Here is an 18,674-nt window from a genome sequence, read left to right as displayed (position 1 = left end):
CCTGTACTCATCTCTCGCAGTCGCGGGCACTTGAAAGCGAGGTAAACACGAGAGTGTACAGTGCTATTTGGACACTGTCGACATCTGGTGAGCGATTACGTCAACACACTCTGACAACATTACACAAAGAAAGAACTGACGTTGTGATTGTGTGCCAAGAAAAAGAAAACGTCAGTCGGGTTTCAGTGCATCAGTGCATTTGCTTAAGAAGAAGCTAGCTCTGGAAGCTAGAGACTTATTAAGAAATGAAGAAATATCGCATTAAAACAGCAGGAAATGTTTTTTAATAGTCTAACGCATGATCAAACGCAAAGTCTAGTATGTGATGTCTTCTCTTGATTTATTGGTATCTCTTTGTGTGATTCGTATCGAGATCAGCGACTTTGATCTTTTAGAGGGCGAAGGTAAGTTTTATTTTTGTGTCACCTTAGTTTCCTTTATTATTGTCATTTCTATGTTTTACAAAAATGCATTATTTAATTGCATGACATTCACTTACTTCCTTGTCTTCTACTATTTTGTTTTTAGACATTATTTACGTATTGATAAATGATTTCAGCTGCCATGGATAAAAATACAAGAAAAATGCGAGGTTCTCGCGAACCTAGAGACATAACAATAGAAACTTATTCAGGCTCCAAAGAAAGACCTCTGCCACTTCTCTCTCAGAGTTCTCGAACATCGAGTAAATCACAGTCAACATCAAGAGAAAACTCAGAAGAAAAGTCATGCCTATCCGCAGCTACGTCATTAAATAATATGGAAGGAGCTGCAGCTTGCAATATACCCGATCAAATTAGTTTTATCTCAGGCAATCCTTTCGTCGAGGTTACTAAGGGTATTTTGCACCTTTTCAAAGAGAAGTAAACTTATATTTATCAATGTTAACCTAATTTCTCAGCAAATCTTATAAATTTATTCTACATTTTTAGTACACTAACAGAAATGCATTCTGCTGCTGAGCGAAGCAGTACAATCTGCATATTGTCTGTTCCTGCAACTATGACATGTCATGACTTGATGAATTTTACAGCTGCATGTCATCAAGATATCCAGTATTTTAGGATCATCAGAGATGGGAATCCTAATCAGTACATGGCTTTGTTGACATTTCGCTCATCAGTAAGTTTTGAACTTGGTACACAATTTATATTTCAATTTTTTTTTTAATAACCAGTTATTGTGTTTGCAGGCTGCAGCTAGTGAATTTTATGAAACCTACAATGGAGCTCCTTACAATTCTTTAGAACCAGAAGTAGTTTGTCATTTGGTTTTTGTTTCAAATGTTGAAACTGCTGATAATGGATTACCTCTAGCTGGCCACACTGAATTACCATCCTGTCCTGTATGTCTTGAGAAAATGGATGAAAGTGTTGATGGAATCTTAACAATTTTATGTAATCATACTTTTCATGCTGGTTGTCTTGTAAAATGGGGAGACACATCATGTCCTGTTTGTCGTTACGTTCAAACTCCAGAACCCATTGCAGATAGTCATTGCATGGAGTGTGGTAAGCATTTTACGTACACATTTCACTAATAAAAATTAAAATATGGATTAAAATGTCGTATCCTCTAAAATTTAGATTCAGAAGTAACAAATGAAGCTCTTTGGATTTGTTTAATTTGTGGTCATATTGGCTGTGGTAGGTATGACCAAAGTCATGCTTTTGAGCACTATAGGGATACTCACCATTGTTATGCCATGGAGTTGGGACAAAACAGAGTCTGGGATTATGTTGGTGATCATTGGGTCGATAGGTTATTACAAAACAAAGATGGTAAAATGGTTGAAGGTGGTCAAGAACCTGCTAAAGGTGGTAGAGCAGCTGTTGATGAAAAAGTAGATTCTGTACAGTTAGAATTCACATATTTATTAACTTCACAACTGGAAACCCAACGAGAGTATTTCGAAGAGAAACTGGCGCAATTTGAGCAAAGAACTTGCGCAGAGACAGTAGAATTAAGAGAAAAAGTCGAACGTCTGACGGAGGAAAATACGAGAATAAAGGTAAATTACTTAGTAATTATTTAGAATGATCTGTATGTAATTGTAATTTTTTTGTTGCGTAGAATCAATTAACAGTGCTTACCCGTGAAAAACAAGCACTCGAGAAAAAGCTGCAGAACTCGAGCACGAAATTATCCCAAGCACAATCTCAATTGGCCGAAGAAAAAGAGCTGAGGCAGGCCCTTCAACACAATCAAGCTTCTTGGCAGGCGAAACACAAGAAATTACAAGACGAGATGAACGAGTACAAAGAGAAAAAAGAATCTGAATCGAGCGATTTGCAAGAACAAATTCGTGATCTGATGTTCTTCTTGGAAGCCCAAAAGCAGATTGAAAATTCAGCAGAGAAAGAGGAGATTGCTTCAGGACGTATCGTGATAGGACCAGGTTCAACTCCCACCAAGACAACCACACCAAAGAGTAAAAATAAAAAAGATAAAAAACACTGAATTGTCATATGCTACACTGTGAATGTACTCTTGTAAAATACTTTTTATTTTAACTTATAAAGACGGTTGTAAAATACTAGATTTTTATTCTTAAAGAATTATTAAAAAAACAGACATTTAATTTATGAATTAGTTTTCACATTTTATACAACTACCTTTCAACAAAAAATTTTGTTCAAGGATCGAAAGAAAATAAGAAAGATTAACATTTTTGTCGTTTTTATTATCATATATAGATCATATATTTTTTTGAAAACACTTAATATAATGTACTTATAATTATATCGTAAATTGTTGGACATGCTGGTTGGGTTGAGAGTCGCGACTGTACGTGGAGCTTCTCCAGTTCGCTTTTCATTAGTATCAATCCCATCCTTTCTCTCATTCTCTCTCTCTCTCTCTCTCTCTCTCTCTCTCTCTCTCTCTCTCATTTATTTATTTTATTTTTCGTTTGTTCATTTAAATTTAAACTTCTTCAAATATGAAAAATTCGAAAGTCAAAAGTCGTCCTAAAGTACATTATCCCCTCCTTGTCCAAATTGTGACTACGCTCATGAAATGGTGCGCGAGTACAATAGAAAGAGGCAATTTGAAAATTCGTTTCCTTTACATAAATCTCGTAGTCGCGATTCAGATTAAAACGAAAACCCGAGCGCTGAATTTTCTGTCGATTCGGTCAGATGAAAAATCGCGATCGATTGGAAACTTCATCGCTCACCTTCGCGGTATACAATTATGCGTTATACCGAAAGCATCTTTTAAACTCCACGCCTTTACAGCAATCAAGTGATTAATTCTTCTAAAACGCTTCTATTTCTTCCTTTTTTTTTTCATTTTTTCTTTACGAGTGTAATATTGACATCTGTGTTTGTGACGAGCTCGTGATTAACAAAATTTCGCAATTCGCGAAAAATAAAGTGAAGTTTCTTAATGATCGTCGTAGTTATCATTCGAAATGCTTCTCTTCGTTTATAATTTCATTTTTGGGCAGATCTCAAACGGACAATGACAATAAGCGTAAAAATACATATCGGCAGTTTAGTGTTCACGGGTGTGCGTGAAATTAGCAAAACTAATTTTAAATACGAATTTTAAATACGAGGAAAATTACCGCGTTTCCCTTGTACGAGTCTTTCGTGTTTTTATTTCTTTTTTTTTTGTCATTTAAATTCTTATTTTTTATAAAAATAGCACAAACGCGAGGACATCACAAAAAACAGCGAGTCTCGTCGCAAGATTATTCGCAGCGCAAATTAACGTTTATATAACACAGTCAGCTTTTATATTCATGTAATACAATTATTACACGAAAAATCATTCTTTATTCTACACTTTGAATCGTCTTATTTTTCAAATGATACAATTCGAAGTGTAAGGTGATTAATGGACTACAAGAAGCACAGAGCGATATACATGTAAAAACAAACAAATCATACATGCGTGTTTATTCTTTTTTACTTAATTTTCTTCGCCGAGCTATAACGTTTACGACATATAATAAACACATTACATTCAGCTTTCCCATTTTTCTTTATATTTTTTTTCTTTTCGAATGACAATTGGTCTGCGCGCTTTCATCTCTCATACACCGTAATTATATGTTTATTCCACGTATAAGTGTGAGTGTGTATGTGTCTCCGCCTTTCTTAATTCGTTCGCATTTTAAAAAGGGTAGGTAAGAGGGAGGCGAGAATCCGTTGAGGCGCGGGCACGTTAATAAACGATTCATCTCTCTCCCAAAAAATCATTAATCATACATCTTAGTTTAATCATTTTTTTCCTTTGTTTCCTCGTGTCATAGATAAGTGTTCTTCTTATTAACCATTCAAGTACAGATATATCCAGTACGTCATAGCAAACATCGGTGTGTACTATGTACAATAAATACAGTCAATTATAGGTGTATTTGCTTATATATTTATATAAATAAAATATAATATGTATACGTATATGTGTCCATGTCAATAGGTCATACCGGTAGGTTTCTTGTTTTTTTGGTTATTTTTCCTTTTTCGTTTATTTTTTCTTCATTTTTTTTCTCTTTTCAACCATTACAGCAACACTTGACAGTTAAACAATTAGATCAGCGACGTTTAAAGTAGCGATTAGTTAGTGGTCGTCGTCGTCAGAGCCCGAAAAACAAAATTCGCATTGTTCTGTTTTGTCCACTTTTTCTCATTTTATACGCCTCAATTGCTCGAGACTTTGTGCCTTTTCTTGATACAAGTTCTATGAACTTTGACTTCCCTTCTAGTAGATTATAAATTCTTAATTACACTTTGATTAAGCTTCATTAATCGAATGCGCGTTTAAAGTTACACCTTTTAAACCTCGTCGTCACGTTTTTATTATTCGATAAAAAAACTTGGCGTAAAAAAATTGAACGTAATTTTAATTTGCCCCTATAAAGCGGTTTTTTAGCATACGTGTGTTTGATACGAGTATTGTGTATTCTGTGTGTATTTGAATTTGCAATATTCAATGAGATTTCTGTGCTCTATTTGTAGGAAATTCTTGCAACGTTTATTAAGTTTACTTTTAGAAAAATCTCTCGGGGTATGGATTCGCTCTTTCCAGAAGTATCAATTGTATAAAGTAGCTTCATAGAAATATAGGCAATTCAGTACTTGCACAGAAGTTCATTATTTCAAGATTAGTATATATATTTTTTTCTTTAATATATATGAAGCATTTTAAAACTGTCTCTATATTCAAAAGTATATTTTTTATAAATTACAAGCTGATTTTATCAGCCATATGTAGTATAATTACTTTACACGTATTAATTTACATGAAAAATGGAATTATACGAGATAAACTCAAAACACCTTCGATCATTGCTAAGCTCATGCACATGATAATTTATTTCTCAATATAATTTACATCCAATAGTGTTTCATATTACAAATAAATTATTTATGCATTATAAATATTTTTTACAATAGATATAAAATGTATGTAGATACATATGTCGTACATATGCAAAAATGGTAATCTGTCTTGAAAATCAAATCATCTGTTCTAAAAAAAGATCGAATCCGACCCCCTGCTTACTATAAAAGGATACGATCCTTGTCATCGTCCTGAACGAACAGAAGAGCAATAATTTTTCCTTTCTTTTTCATCGTTCAAACGGAAAATAGCGACCGATTTATCATTATAATGGAGTTTCAAACGCGCATTCAATTCTATTTTATAATCTGATTAATTCTTTTCAGTTTTTTTTTTATTAAAAAATAGTTGATTCAATTTGACAGTTTGACGTGTAAAACACATTTATACCTAACTCCCCGTTATAAATTACGTTAACGCTTTTTCTTTTGGTTCGATATTATCATTATAATTAGTGTGACGGTGCGTGTTTAGATGATCACAACTCGAAACTGTGGCCCAATCGGAAGAAACCAGCCGTTGAGCTACAGAATGGAATAAGTGTCAGTCTCAAAACGCTTTCGAATTTTTTTCCTCATTTTCTCCATCGCGTTTTTTTTTTTAATCCTTTTATTTAAATCTCCTTTACTTTAAAAGATATCTTTATTTTTCAAAGCTCTCACGCTCCTAGTTTTAACGAGTCACTTTTGTTCTCTTTTATCCATCTAGTAGCAATTTTTTTGTTTCATTATCTAAAACAGACAGTGACATCGTCGTTCACTATCTAGCCGTAAAGATGTCACTATTATTATTATTATTATTATTATTACTATTATTATTATTATTATTATTATTATTATTATTTTGTTAGTAATTTATATTTTTTAACTATTCTCACGCACTCGTATCTTTTGTTACGGTTCTTATGTAATTTTATTTTTTGTTTCAGACATACTGGCTTTTCGTAAAACTAATCATCTCTGGAAATAAAGGTCTCATTTGATAGATTCTTTTGCACAGCGAACGAATGGTCGAGAAGGCAGACGCTAAGTTGAAATTCATGTACATGTGAAATTAATTTTGTTATTATTGTACAATAAAAAAATTATCCTGGCAATAAGAAAGTTTTCCCCAATCATTAAATATACAACTGCACGTGAACAAACACATGAAATAAATGTACATCAGGCTTTTTATTTTTGGTTTTTATCTTTCTTACAAAACAAATATGACACTTTAGCGGCTGGTATTTTATACATATGGCACGTGGAAGAACCAAGGGATCCATCGACGTTCTTATAATCGTAATTGACAATCAGTCAAGTTTTTGTAGAAGGAAACAATATATTTCATGATGGTCACATTCATAAAAATTAATTTAACTGAAAAATAAATTGTCGTATGCAAACATCGAAAAAACGTCATATTATCGTATTTTCTTTTTTTTCGCTCAATCTCTCTCGCCTGTCCTCAAAAAATATCAATTGATATTACACGAATAACTAATAAAAAATATACACTTCTCCTAAATATTCTCTATAATTACATATACATTTAATTCGACTTTCGTTCGTTTATCGTGTGTATAAGTATGCGTGTGTTTGTATGTGTGTGTGTAATTTTTATACGTTGCGCTATACTGAATTGAAGCGTAGAAAAGAAACAAAATCAACAACGACGCGCTGCTACGTGCTACACGTGACGATATACAAAGTTCTTTGATGTTTTACTCCGCGGTAGTTATACACAACGAACGCAATTACAATAATAAAAAAGAAACTTTGACGAAAGTGTGCTCTTAGCGCCATTCTCTCTCATTATATATATGTATATATACATATACATATACATATACATATACACATACATACGTAAGCACAATTACAATCTCACTTGTATCTTTTTCTCTCACGTAATATCACACACACTCAAATTATCGTTATCATTCTCATCACACGTGGACGCTATGGCAGTGCCTTAGTCATTCGGAAAAAAATACGCCTTGCACCTTGTTCAGGAGACAAAATTTAGCAGCACCGTCCGCGAGCATTTAAAAATCCCGCATTTAAAGCTACGTATTGACTAGGTTTCATATCGTGCGCCTTTTTTTCTTTTATATATTTTTTCTGCCCGCGGACGTATTTATCTCTCCCATTTTTCTCTTGTGTCTATAAGTTATACATATACATCTATATATCGCGCGCGAGCGTGCGCGGGTGGCGAGTTTGTGTGTATTTGATAAGTCCCATGCGTTTTCTTTTTATTTTGGCATCTCGTGACAAAAAAAAACTCACTCACGCACAGCAGCACACAGCACACACACACTTTGGTATACTTCTAGCAGAACTTGTCGAGCCACCATATGTTACAACTGGCTCTCCGTCGTCTACGTTTCTTACCGGTACTCGATTCCGCGGCAGCTTTCTTCACGAATCTCACATTGTACGGATCTTCCGCCAATTCAGGATATAATTGTGCGTCGTGGACGTACTCGCCTTCGTAATTCGATGCCGAACCAAGCTTCACTATTTCGTCTTGTTCGGCTGCTGTCCATTCCACGCTCGTCGGTGTGTTAGCTTTCAGTGCTTCGCGTTCGCGATGCCATGCTTTACGCACGGCGCTCATCTTTGCGTGATGCAACAGTCTTTGACGTTCCTTCTCGGCGGTGGTACCGTAGCGAAGGTTTATCACGTAACTTGGTCCGTGAATTTTGACGTCGCTCACGCTACCACTACCGTTCGAATTATCGTGGAAGGTGGTGTTGACTTTTCCGCCCAGTCGTTTCAGTTGACCTTGATCGTCTTGAGCACGCCATGTTTCCTCCTTCACGAAGTAGAAGGCATCTTGTTGAGAGCTGTGAACGACGAAGGTGAACGGCAGGAAGTACGACTCGTTGAAGACCGTCGTGAAGACATCCTTGTAAATGGAGTTGGCCGCTGGAACACTCGACACCACAGCCTGATTGGTCTTCGTTCGCGATACCAAAATGCCAACACCGAATGGTGGGTCCGAGGCGGCGCCTAATCTGTCAGGTATCAGATCGGCGACGTCCTTCTTCAAGGCTGATCGTGGCGGTGCCGACAGTCCAACTGCATCGCTCGAATGTCGTTGGTTGATGTAGGCCAAAAAGCCTGATTGGATGCCGAGATTTGTTTCACGCTTCTTGCCGAATATCGAGGTACGTGGCTCGAGACTCGGTGGTACCAAACTACTTGCTAGACTCTCGAGAAACAGTTGTGGCGCCATGCTCTTCAAGTCGTAGCCGAGGTTTGCCAGCCAGCTTGTGTGATCTTTAAGAAATAATTACATTAATAATTAATCTTCTTGCAAAACCACTGATGAAGCTTCACTCAGTTCTATATCAATTAACTTACCCGTAGGAAGATTGGATTTTGTAGAGTGTCGTACGTCGATTGGATCATTGCCGTTGAACCGGTAAAGATGTAGGTGCGTCGGCCTCTTTAGCCTGTCGAGTACGTCCTCCCAAAGTGGTGACATCCATTGACCAATCAACGGATCATACACTTTACCATTCGGCATATGGACAAGTGACGTGATCTGTTTTTTTACAAGAAATTAAAAAAGTCTGTTACGGCACACGATTAAACAATGTTGCAAAAATATTTGACGAAGCTTACCTGATCAAGCAAACCACCACAGAAGTCGACAGGTAGATACAGGTACGGATTAGAGTCATAGACAATATGTCCATAAGGCGACCTCATGATTTCCCTGATACCTTCGCCATACTGATTGAAAATCATGATGGGCGTGCCACATTGGTCGGTCGCAATATAATACTTGTGCCTGTAAACTTGTGCGTAGATGAGATGTCCTCTGTCGTCGTAAACCAGCGACATGAGTTTTCCATCTCTGGGACTGTAGATCTGGCTGACCTCGTACGGCCTCTTCTGATTGTTGTAGAAGAATTGCGTGACGTTGCCGTAGTTGTCCTTTCTCGCCGCTAATCTGTCCAGATGATCGTAGTAGTATCTGACATCGAATCTGCCACGTTTGAATGCTCTTACTAACAATCCCTTGGCATTGTAACTGAACCTCTCTTCCCGGGCATTTTGGATGACCAACCCTCGGTTGTCATACTTGTACAAACCCTCGCCAAACTTGATTATCCGGTCCATTGAATTATACTCCATCGGAATGATGTTGCCTCGGTATGTCAGCGATAGCATGTTGCCATTGACGTCGTATCTGAAGCCCCAAGGTTCTTGCGCTTCGACACCGGTCAGTTGACCATCAGAATCCCAAGTGTAATTTTTAACGTTAGTGTAAGTATTGACACCAACATTTCTCGTGTAAGTGCGAGTTTGATTGATTCTACCTCGCGAGTCGTGAGTGAACTCCATTCTGAATACTTCGAGTCCGTGGATGGTAACGGTAATCTGCGTCTCGAGGAATCTCGAGTCAACGGTTCGCGAAAATATCGCCATACCGTCGTGGATGGTGGTTTCGTTAGGCTGTGGTCGAGTCACCTTGAACTGACCAATCTGCTCGAGCATTCCGGTTTTTAGACTGTAGGCCATGGCGTGAGATGGCAGCGTCAATCCACCGATACGACCCTGAACGGCAACTAGACGGAAGTTGGAGTCGTAGTCGAAGGTGAATTTAGCGTTGCTGAGACCAGTCTTGGCTCCAAAGTCGATGCGTTCTTCAACTAAAAGACCACCGCTGTATTGGTAGTCCCACTTGTACTCGACGTCTCGTTCTGAGTGAATAACCTCCGACGGTAAGCCAGTTTCAGTGTAGTGCATCTCGCTCTTGCCGTCGCCATGTACTATCTCAGCAAGTTGACCGGAAGTGTGGTAACGATAAACGATGCGAGCACCATCGCCGGGGAATACTGTTTGCAAAAGATTACCCTCGTGGCTATAGTGCTGGAGATACGACCTTGAGCTTCCGGGTGGTGTGTAAGTGACTCTCATGAAGCCCAGCGATGCTTGGCAGGAGAATGAGTGCTTCGTACCAGAGGGTAGAATGATGTATCTGAGACCACCGTCGTCGTCGTACTCCAGACTGAAGATACGGTTGCTGGCCAGCGTTATGTTGGACAGGGTGTTGAGCTCGTTGTATGTAAAGGTCTTGGTGCCATCTTGACTATTGGATATTTGACTGAGATGGCCGTGCCTGTCATAGCCGTACGACTCGTCCGACGAACCCCACTTCCAGCTCTGAATCCTGTTGAATCTGTCGTACTGGATGCTCAAGCTGTAACCTCTCTCGTGCGGTTGCCAGAGCAACGGTAAGCCGGCCGGGTCGAAGGTGACGGTCAACAATGGGGTGCGAGATTTGTCGTAGAATGTTTCACGACTGAATGCCTGCTCGAACTCGACGCTGACCACACGGCTGTCGTTCACCCAGATCTCGCGATTAAGAGTTTGCTGCAGGTGACTGACGTCACCGATGAGATTGTAGCTGGTTTGCATGTGATTGGTGAGCTCGCCGAGGGACATTGCCTGGTAACTCCACATTGGTAACATTTCCGCCTCAACGGGCAACGATGCCTTGAGCAGTGGATGCTTCGTCAATGCTGCGCTCACTATCCTACCGCCGCCGGGAAGCTGCACTTCCAGCGTACTATTGGTGAATGCAGTAGCTTTCTTCACCATTGTACCTTTATCAGAGAGACAGAGAGAACAAAGAAGCTTGGGATTAGAGAGACGAGAAGCTTTTTTTAGGGCGGATGCGTATGATTTTTCACGGTGAACTGACTCTCAAGAGACTCTCTTTTTAATCGTTCGAGATGGGGCTTTTGAGCGATTATTTGAGGTATTGCGCTGGAGAGCGAAGTTTTAGAAGGGATTTTTTTTCGTCTCTTTTTATTCCCCTTTTTTTCTTCTCCATTTGTTGGATGTTTAATTCTCCTCTCGCTGAGAGGAAGCTTGTCGACTTTTTATCTCGGTTATTAATTCGATGTATCGTATCGGATGAATTTTTTTATTGAAAGCGCGATTTCCCAAATTCCAATAGATCCTCGCAGTTATTCATTCGTACAAAATTTGATGAAAATTTCGAAGAATACTCGACATGTTTTTAATACAAGAATTTTAATTAATTTCAGCTTCAGTAATTAGGTTTCTTGTAAAAGCCAATCGGCTCGGATTGACTTCCGAAAATGGAGCTACATCTAAATGTTCGAATTAAATACTACTAATTAATAAAGAAACATCATACCATCGGTAATGGTGAGCATTTTCAATCGTTCGTTTCTCATCTTGAATTCCATAAATCTCTGAGTATCGCCACGTTTCAGGGCTTGCAATGGCGCAGCAACTTTGACTAATAGGCCCTCGTCATTGGTAAGATCCGAAGTGAGCTTGACTTTTTCACCAGTAGGCAGGATAGCGTCGGTGACGCGTCCCAGATCGTCGTAGTTGTAGATGTAGGTCTCGCGACCCTAGATAGGAAAAACGAGGAAAAGAGAAATGAAGAATACGTGAATTCGAGCGTCGTATATTGCGATTTATTGAGCCGTAAATTTTGAGAACGCGCTATACTGCACTGCCACGCCACGCCACGCCGTTCGTCGAAGCGTATGGCACTATAAAACTTTTATAAGGATTTTTATTAATCAATCTGCCAGACTTCAGTGTTGAGATAAATGATAATCGGACTCGATACTTTTATGACAAGCTTGGCCGGGCGCTATTGATTTTCAGTAGACTCGCGAGCGAGCCCCCGATAAAATCCATAACGGCCGCTTTGATGTAACAATACCGTATACTACGCCGTGCTCAAGAACCAGAGAGAAAAATGGAATTGTTTAATTAACGAAATTCGAGCGTGTACTGATGTCCTTTCTCTCTTGCTTTCTCCTTTCCATCCGATATCCTCTAATAAAGTAATCATAGTGATTCGGCTCTGTCATCTTTTTTGCCGAACGACACTCTCTCGCTGTCGCATTAAGCTTCGCGTTTCGAAATAACGAGCAAGACGTAGCTGTCTCTCTCTCTCTCTCTCTTTCTCTCGTCACACTCTTGTTTCAAGTAGAGAGTAAGTGTACTCACCCCGGATCGACTGGTCAGTAGTCCAGTATCGATGTCGTAGCCGAGCGTCACGTCAGCGCGCCCTTTTTCCGACAGTCTCTCGAGGAAGCCAACACCGCTGATTTTCAGCTCCCACTTGTGATCCTGGGTGTTCTCGATCGAACTCACCGCGTTGCTGTAGTCGCGTAAGAATTGGATCTTGTTGCCCGTTGCATCGGTCACCGTCGACAGTTTGCCCAGGCTCATGTTCTTGCTGTAGAGAAACGAGTAGCGCGTTTTGCCGGACGTCAAATCCTTGGTCGCAGCGTGCTGACCGTATCTGTGGAAATAATTTGAATGGTGAATTTTGATGCGCGAACACAGCATCCAACGCCTAAAGTTCTTGGAAATTCTAATGACTTTGGGGAATATTTGCGGGGCGGGAGGGAGGGAGTGAGGGGTCAAGGTGGGCTAAGGGAATAATTAGTTTATTGCCTTCTCTCTCGCTTGAGTGATATTTGCTAATTGGATGCTCTCTGTACTTTGCCGCGAGACTCTTTACGAGTGTTTCACAGTGGAAAATCTAATGCCGAGTTAACTACATTCGTCGCTCGCAAGAGAGATAAACTCGTATTCTCGCAAATTCAATTTCGATGGAAAATTCCTTATTCGATTTTGCAAACTCGCGCGGCAACATTTCCAATCGAATGAAATTCATTAGCAAAATTAAATTTTCATAGCTCGAATTTCATTGAAAATTCCAATATCGAGTATCATTCCTTTAGTACGTGCATTAAAAAATTAATAAGCATGGATAATTCCGGAATACGCGTGTCCTTTAATGCATAAATGCAAGTTTTTTCCCTGTCCTTGTCTTTTTATAAGTTGACTAGCAAAAAATATCGACACGCGCAAGAGAGAAAACAGAAGGCCGTGCACGCCTGAATAATCCAACGACAAACGCACAAAAATAGAAATTCACCTGTTGAAGACGTAGACCTCGTTGGTCGGCGGAAATGGAATATTAAACTCTCCGTTGTCGTCGTGATTCGGTAAATAGGGCATGAGAGCCAAAATATGCAAGCTGCCCTGATCGGCAACATGAACAATACCGTCCGGCGAGACAGTCAGTGCCGAAATAGAGGTGAACTTGGCGTTAGAGGAGAGCAGCGTTTCAGTGCTACTTGACTCGTCGGCGCAACCACAGTTCACTTCGGAGTCACTGGAGCTCGGAGTGGTGTTGTTGCACTCGCATTGCTCCCTCATGTCCTCCTTCTGTTGGCCTGCAAAGTGCGACATCTTGCCGGCTGAATCGACGACGCGAATGCTGTTCACTCGGTGAGAATCTCTGGCGGCAATGTAGAGCTCGCCGTTGGGCGCGAACGAGATGGCCAAGACCGAGCCCAACACCTCGTCGGTCTTCTTAGTCCCGAGCAGCAGGCTGGCGTTGGTCGCGGCGCCAGCGCTCTTCTGCACCTCGGCGTTGCTCGCGCCGCCGCCCCCGCCTACGCCGCCGCCGCCGCCGCCGCCGCTGCCGCCACTGCCACCGGCGCAGTGCAGCGGAGTGCCGGCGACCACTCGAACTTTCAGGTCGCTGGTCAGCTTGAGAACCAGTCGATCGTCGATGAAATGTAACGAGCCGTCGAGCGGCGACAGGCTGAGCCCCGTAGGCCATTGCAGTTGTGCCTGTTGAGCGGGAATGGCGCCGACGCAGGGTGCCGGGGACCAGCGGTTGTGGTGGCCGTGGTGACCCACCAGCGTGTGGATAATGCCGTTGGGGTCGACCGCCCGGATGTTGGTGCCGTCCGCTATGAACATCGTTTTGTCCGCCGCTATGACGATGCCTAGGTACAGAGACAGACGGAGATGCACACAGCTAGATTAGCGACATCCGCGGAACGGGGATGGAGCGCCGAGTCGCGAGCGTTCAGAAACTGGGTTAGGATTATGTTTTATTGATCGGCCACACGTACACGCGTGAGTAGGCAGCAGGGCTGGTGGCTACGCGTTTGATTGTTGGTGCTCAGAGATAAGCTCCGAGCGTCGCGCCTCTGGGAAATGTGGGGATTGCGTATAATGCTCAACACTGCTGGATTTCAATTCATACGTGGCTTGCAGTTCCATTTAGTGGAAACATTGTTTCTTCGATTATTCATTGCTCGACGTTACTTTGAATAAGATATGTATCCATCGCGAGCTTCTCCATTAATTAAACCGCGCTTGCCCGACGATGTACTTTTTGTTCGAAAACACAGTGGAAATCTTTAATAAAAACTGATTATTCGCGATCTATAAAAGAGTCATTGGCGAGTCCAATGAAATTTTAAGATTTCTCCGTGCATAAATTTGATGACAAGGTGATTTCAAGCTTGAGCACAGCGACATGGATCATTAGTAATGTAAATATTCAATATAACTCGGGGAAGCCATTGATCTCTTGGAATCATAAAATCGTCGAGCTGATGCTGGAGAAAAGCGAGTAATCGTCACCGACCGATCAACGAAACTATCGTATAAATCATTAATCGTTTGGCCGCTTTGGCCTATAAAACTCAAATCAAGCTGTCTAGACACGGCGGCTCGTATGAAAAAAGACGCAACTTCAAACATACACGATGCCGACAGTTCATTTTTCACCAGCGCCAGTGGCGGCGAGCCGACGGAAAAAGAGAAGCGAGAAGATCAATGAATGCTTCTCTTACCTTTAGGATGCGCAAGCTTAGCCTTATCGGCCGGTCCTTCGTCGCCACAATGTCCTTCGTCACCAGGAATGCACCTCTCGCCATTGCCAACCACGGGCTCGATGTTAATCCTCGGGTCCTTCACGTCGGTTAAGGTAAGCGTGCGAAGAATCTGATGCTTTTCCGGGTCGCTTATGTAAAGATGCCCATCCGCCGGCGACACGCACAGATAATACTGGTAGGCAACTTGCGTCGCGCTGTGGGTGTGCGTGAGTGTGAGAGGGTCAACGTATCCACGGAAAAGGAAGAAAATGTCGGACACGCCACGGCCGGGATAACGTTAGTCTCGTCGATGCGCGATGAAGATCGATGCATTTTCTTCGGGGCCGAAGCGACGTGTATTACATGCAGATCGCGAGCGCGAGCTACGCTTTCGCGACGTTATCGATCGCTCGAGGAAAAATGTTTTAAATTTTCACGCTCGAAGCTTCCTTTTTTTCTTTCTCGCCGAACGAAATGAACGACTGAAAATGGCTTTGTAAAATTGATGGATGCGAATCAGTCGGCGCGGCTTCGCCCGTGGCAGTGTCATTCGTTGTTACAGATATTCCGTACAATAGATAGCAACGATAACGTGTTTCTAATATTAAAAAGAAATTGTAATGGGCGCGCGCGATTGCTTGCCAGTGAATTTTATCCGATTACAGGCAAACATTGACTGCCGAGTGATTGAACAAGCGATCAGCGATAATTAATTGAACGGTCGTCTTTCGCGCTAATAAATTGGCAGGCTGCGACGGGCAAACAGTTTGGTGGCCGGACTGCCGAAAATGCAGAGAGAATAAAAGCGAAGAAAGGCTTACGCACCTAAGTAAACGCCACGTAGAAAGTGAGAATGCTCGGAGCAGCTAGAGAAACATACCGGGGCAGTCGTCCGATCGGCAAACGAAAATAAGGCGATATTAAACACGCCCTCGTCGCACGCACGCGGACGCGGGGATCAAGTCCGCAGCTAACGGCCAAAAGGGGTGAAGCGAGAGACGGCCGGCCGAGCGTACGTACCTGAGAATGAGAACCGTGTAAACATTGCCCTCGGGGGTGATGCGTCGGACGAGATCAAAGTCTCCTACGTAAATACTGCCGTCGGGTCCGCTGGTCAGCGCCACGGGCGTCAGCAGCCTCGCGTCCTTGGCCAGGCCATCAAAGTTCTGGCCCGACAGATCTCGCCGCTGGCCGGTGCCCATAACCACGTTCACTTTGCGCGGGTACTGCTTGAAGTGTAACGTCGAGCCGTCGCCCTTCTGCAGTATACCCTCGTGAAAGTTGTAGTGATGATGAATGTCCAGACCCCAGCCACCAACGTCAGAGATGTCCACGTCGAAGCCTTGCAGCGTGGCCGTCTGCGTTTCCCAGATGATTTGCGGGCAGCTCGAGTACTGGTAGCCGACGGACACGCGAGCCTGCGCCACGCCGTAGACCTTCTGCTTGTAAACGTTGCGCTTGCTCCAGGCAAAGGTGTGCGTGAGCTGCGGGTCGGCTTCGTAGGTTTTCGTGTGTACCGAGCCCTCGATCTCCACGTGAACGTGCACGTGAGTCAGTGTTTTCGGGATGTACGGCCCGGTGAGCTGCATCTTCACGGTTGACAGATAACCGGCCGCTTGGCTGCTGCGATACATCAGGTGCAGGTTCGAGCCCGGGATGGCGATGCTTTCTTGAACGATCTGCACCAACGATCAACGTGCGCGTGCGGTTAAGTGATATTGTGGGCACGCCTTGCGATCGCGCGCGTCAATTTTCATTATAGCAACCCTAGCCGCGAGATTAATTGGTTCGCTCATTTTCGAAGATGTAATTATGCGCAAGCTGACTGATATTGCGTAACCTAGGTGTGCTATATTGCCACGTCCAAAGTAGTTAATTGCAATATTAACCGAATCAATTGCGCTGGAGGTTCTCTTGGAAAATCGAGTTCGACTCGGCAAACAACCAAGTTCATTCGATCAAATTGTTGCAGGAATCATTCGTCGCGCCTCGACGCAGAAAGGAAAGGCTAAAAATCGATTGATCTCTAATTACTCGCCGTTAAATTCATACTGGCCGCGCGCGAACCCAGTAACGAGCGAACGACCGCGAAACATAAGGTCCACACATTCGGTGCCGACCTTTAGTGCAGCCGGTGGCTCTCGCTTATACTACAGCCACACGGATGAGACAAAAAAAAGAGAAGGGAGATTGTCGCTTCGCTTGCTCGCATTATAATGCGGGTGCAGCTTATCGGCGAGCTGAGAGCCGAGCCATTAATCTCGTGCGCGAGGGCCAGGGAGAGAACGGTGTTATTGCAGAAACGAACCTGAGTTTCGGCGAACACGAGACTCTTGCCTGGCAGTCCTCCAAGCTTTTCTGGCATCCACGTGCTGACGATTATCGGCCGAAGACTCTCGTGGTCGTGTTCCATGCATGGACCATGCTCGTCGAATAACGATGCCGAGAAGCCTGGAAAACCTGGTGTGCCCAGCGTCGATTTGGCTACTTTTTTCGTTTGTTTGTTGTAGTTGTTGTTGTTGTCGTTGTTGTTGTTGTAGTTGGAGTTGGAGTTGTTGTTGTTTTGTTTTTGTTTGGTTTTTTGTACAAATATCAACGCATGCACGTGATCGAAAAAAATGAAATAAAAATAAATCAATGTGAACGAAAAAGAAACCATGTGCGAAAGAAATAAATGTAAATTGGTAAATTTTCCGGTCCAGGTGTTGATTCTAAAGTTCGCGAACGAACTTCACAATTTGTTCGCGCAGCCTTTTGACAATCGTTTGCAAAGGAAACTTGATATTTCGGTCTTTTTCGGACACTGGTTCCGACGATGCACGGCAAAAAGCGCGAGCAAATCGAATTGCCAACGTTCAAATTATTGGAAAATTTATTCCGGTTAAATATTTGAAAGTTAACATTTGCACTCTGGAAAGTAACCTGAGATTTTATTCTAAGAAACTCACAATGATCGAATAAAGATTAATCATGTATCTGCCTGAGAATTCTATTTGAGGCAAGCTCGCTGCTTCATCCTCTCCGGAAGATATTTTTCAAAATTCGCGGAATCAATACCTGGATCGGGGGGATAGACAATGTAGTTTGAATTAAAAAAAGAAAGTTGATTAAAACGACAATCGGAGAAGTGCTACTGAGAAATGGCGAAACGATCGACGCAGAAAGAGAAGAGGAAGAAGAAAAAGGATCGTCGTCGTCTGGAGCTCTAAAAGTAGAGAAAAAAGTTGGAGTAGAAGTATCATTTACCAATAGGTGGACTGGGCGGTTGATTGATCGGCTTGACGCTGTCTGCCTCGTCGTCGATGGTGAGCACGACCGGTGGCAGCACGACAATCTGATTCCAGGGCACGAACACGGTGCGAGTCATTGGTTTGAAGGGACTCCTCTGGAACTGCAACGTCACTGCACCTCCGCCGTTCACGAGGATGTCGAACCTGTTAGTTTCCCAGCTTTAATTAACCGTCTCTCTCACTCGGCAAACGACAACTTCGACTTTAATAAAGTCGGCTCTTTCGGATGATATTAATTGCCCTCAGCCCCCTCCCTGCTTTGCCTCGATAATCGAGTTTTTAATTGGAAATGCGAACACTTTCCATATGTATGTACGTGTGTGCGCGAGAAAGAAATCACTGTAATATCG

At 42.3% G+C, this 18,674-nt stretch overlaps 2 protein-coding genes across 6 annotated transcripts in view; one reads left to right on the top strand and one right to left on the bottom strand.

Annotated features, from left to right (window-relative positions):
- Positions 1-126: 126 nt before the first annotated feature.
- LOC131666207 (BRCA1-associated protein) lies at positions 127-2,583 on the top strand. The gene is made up of 6 exons (XM_058938650.1): positions 127-404; positions 560-863; positions 933-1,122; positions 1,193-1,511; positions 1,587-2,011; positions 2,074-2,583. Exons 1-6 carry the CDS (start codon positions 326-328, stop codon positions 2,458-2,460), a joined length of 1,704 nt encoding a protein of 567 aa, XP_058794633.1. The 5' UTR covers positions 127-325; the 3' UTR covers positions 2,461-2,583.
- Positions 2,584-2,732: 149 nt separating this feature from the next.
- LOC131666205 (teneurin-a) overlaps positions 2,733-18,674 on the bottom strand; it is a 65,406-nt gene continuing 49,464 nt past the window's right edge. For 4 of the 5 annotated variants that reach the window (XM_058938645.1, XM_058938648.1, XM_058938646.1 and 1 more), the window contains 10 exons: positions 18,281-18,468; positions 17,343-17,521; positions 16,055-16,713; positions 15,014-15,249; positions 13,294-14,155; positions 12,354-12,651; positions 11,521-11,743; positions 8,970-10,960; positions 8,706-8,889; positions 2,733-8,621 (listed from right to left, as the gene is read on the bottom strand). In XM_058938645.1, coding sequence (XP_058794628.1) covers positions 7,669-8,621; positions 8,706-8,889; positions 8,970-10,960; positions 11,521-11,743; positions 12,354-12,651; positions 13,294-14,155; positions 15,014-15,249; positions 16,055-16,713; positions 17,343-17,521; positions 18,281-18,468 — 5,773 coding nt within the window. In that variant the 3' untranslated portion in view covers positions 2,733-7,668. The remainder of the gene's footprint in view (positions 8,622-8,705; positions 8,890-8,969; positions 10,961-11,520; positions 11,744-12,353; positions 12,652-13,293; positions 14,156-15,013; positions 15,250-16,054; positions 16,714-17,342; positions 17,522-18,280; positions 18,469-18,674) is intronic. The other variant, XM_058938647.1, reaches the window with a different exon arrangement.

The sequence above is a fragment of the Phymastichus coffea genome, unplaced genomic scaffold (assembly GCF_024137745.1).
Source record: "Phymastichus coffea isolate CEN01 unplaced genomic scaffold, Cenicafe_Pcof_1.1 PCOF00057, whole genome shotgun sequence".
NCBI lineage: Eukaryota > Metazoa > Arthropoda > Insecta > Hymenoptera > Eulophidae > Phymastichus > Phymastichus coffea.
This window is presented reverse-complemented; position numbering and strand designations above follow the sequence as displayed.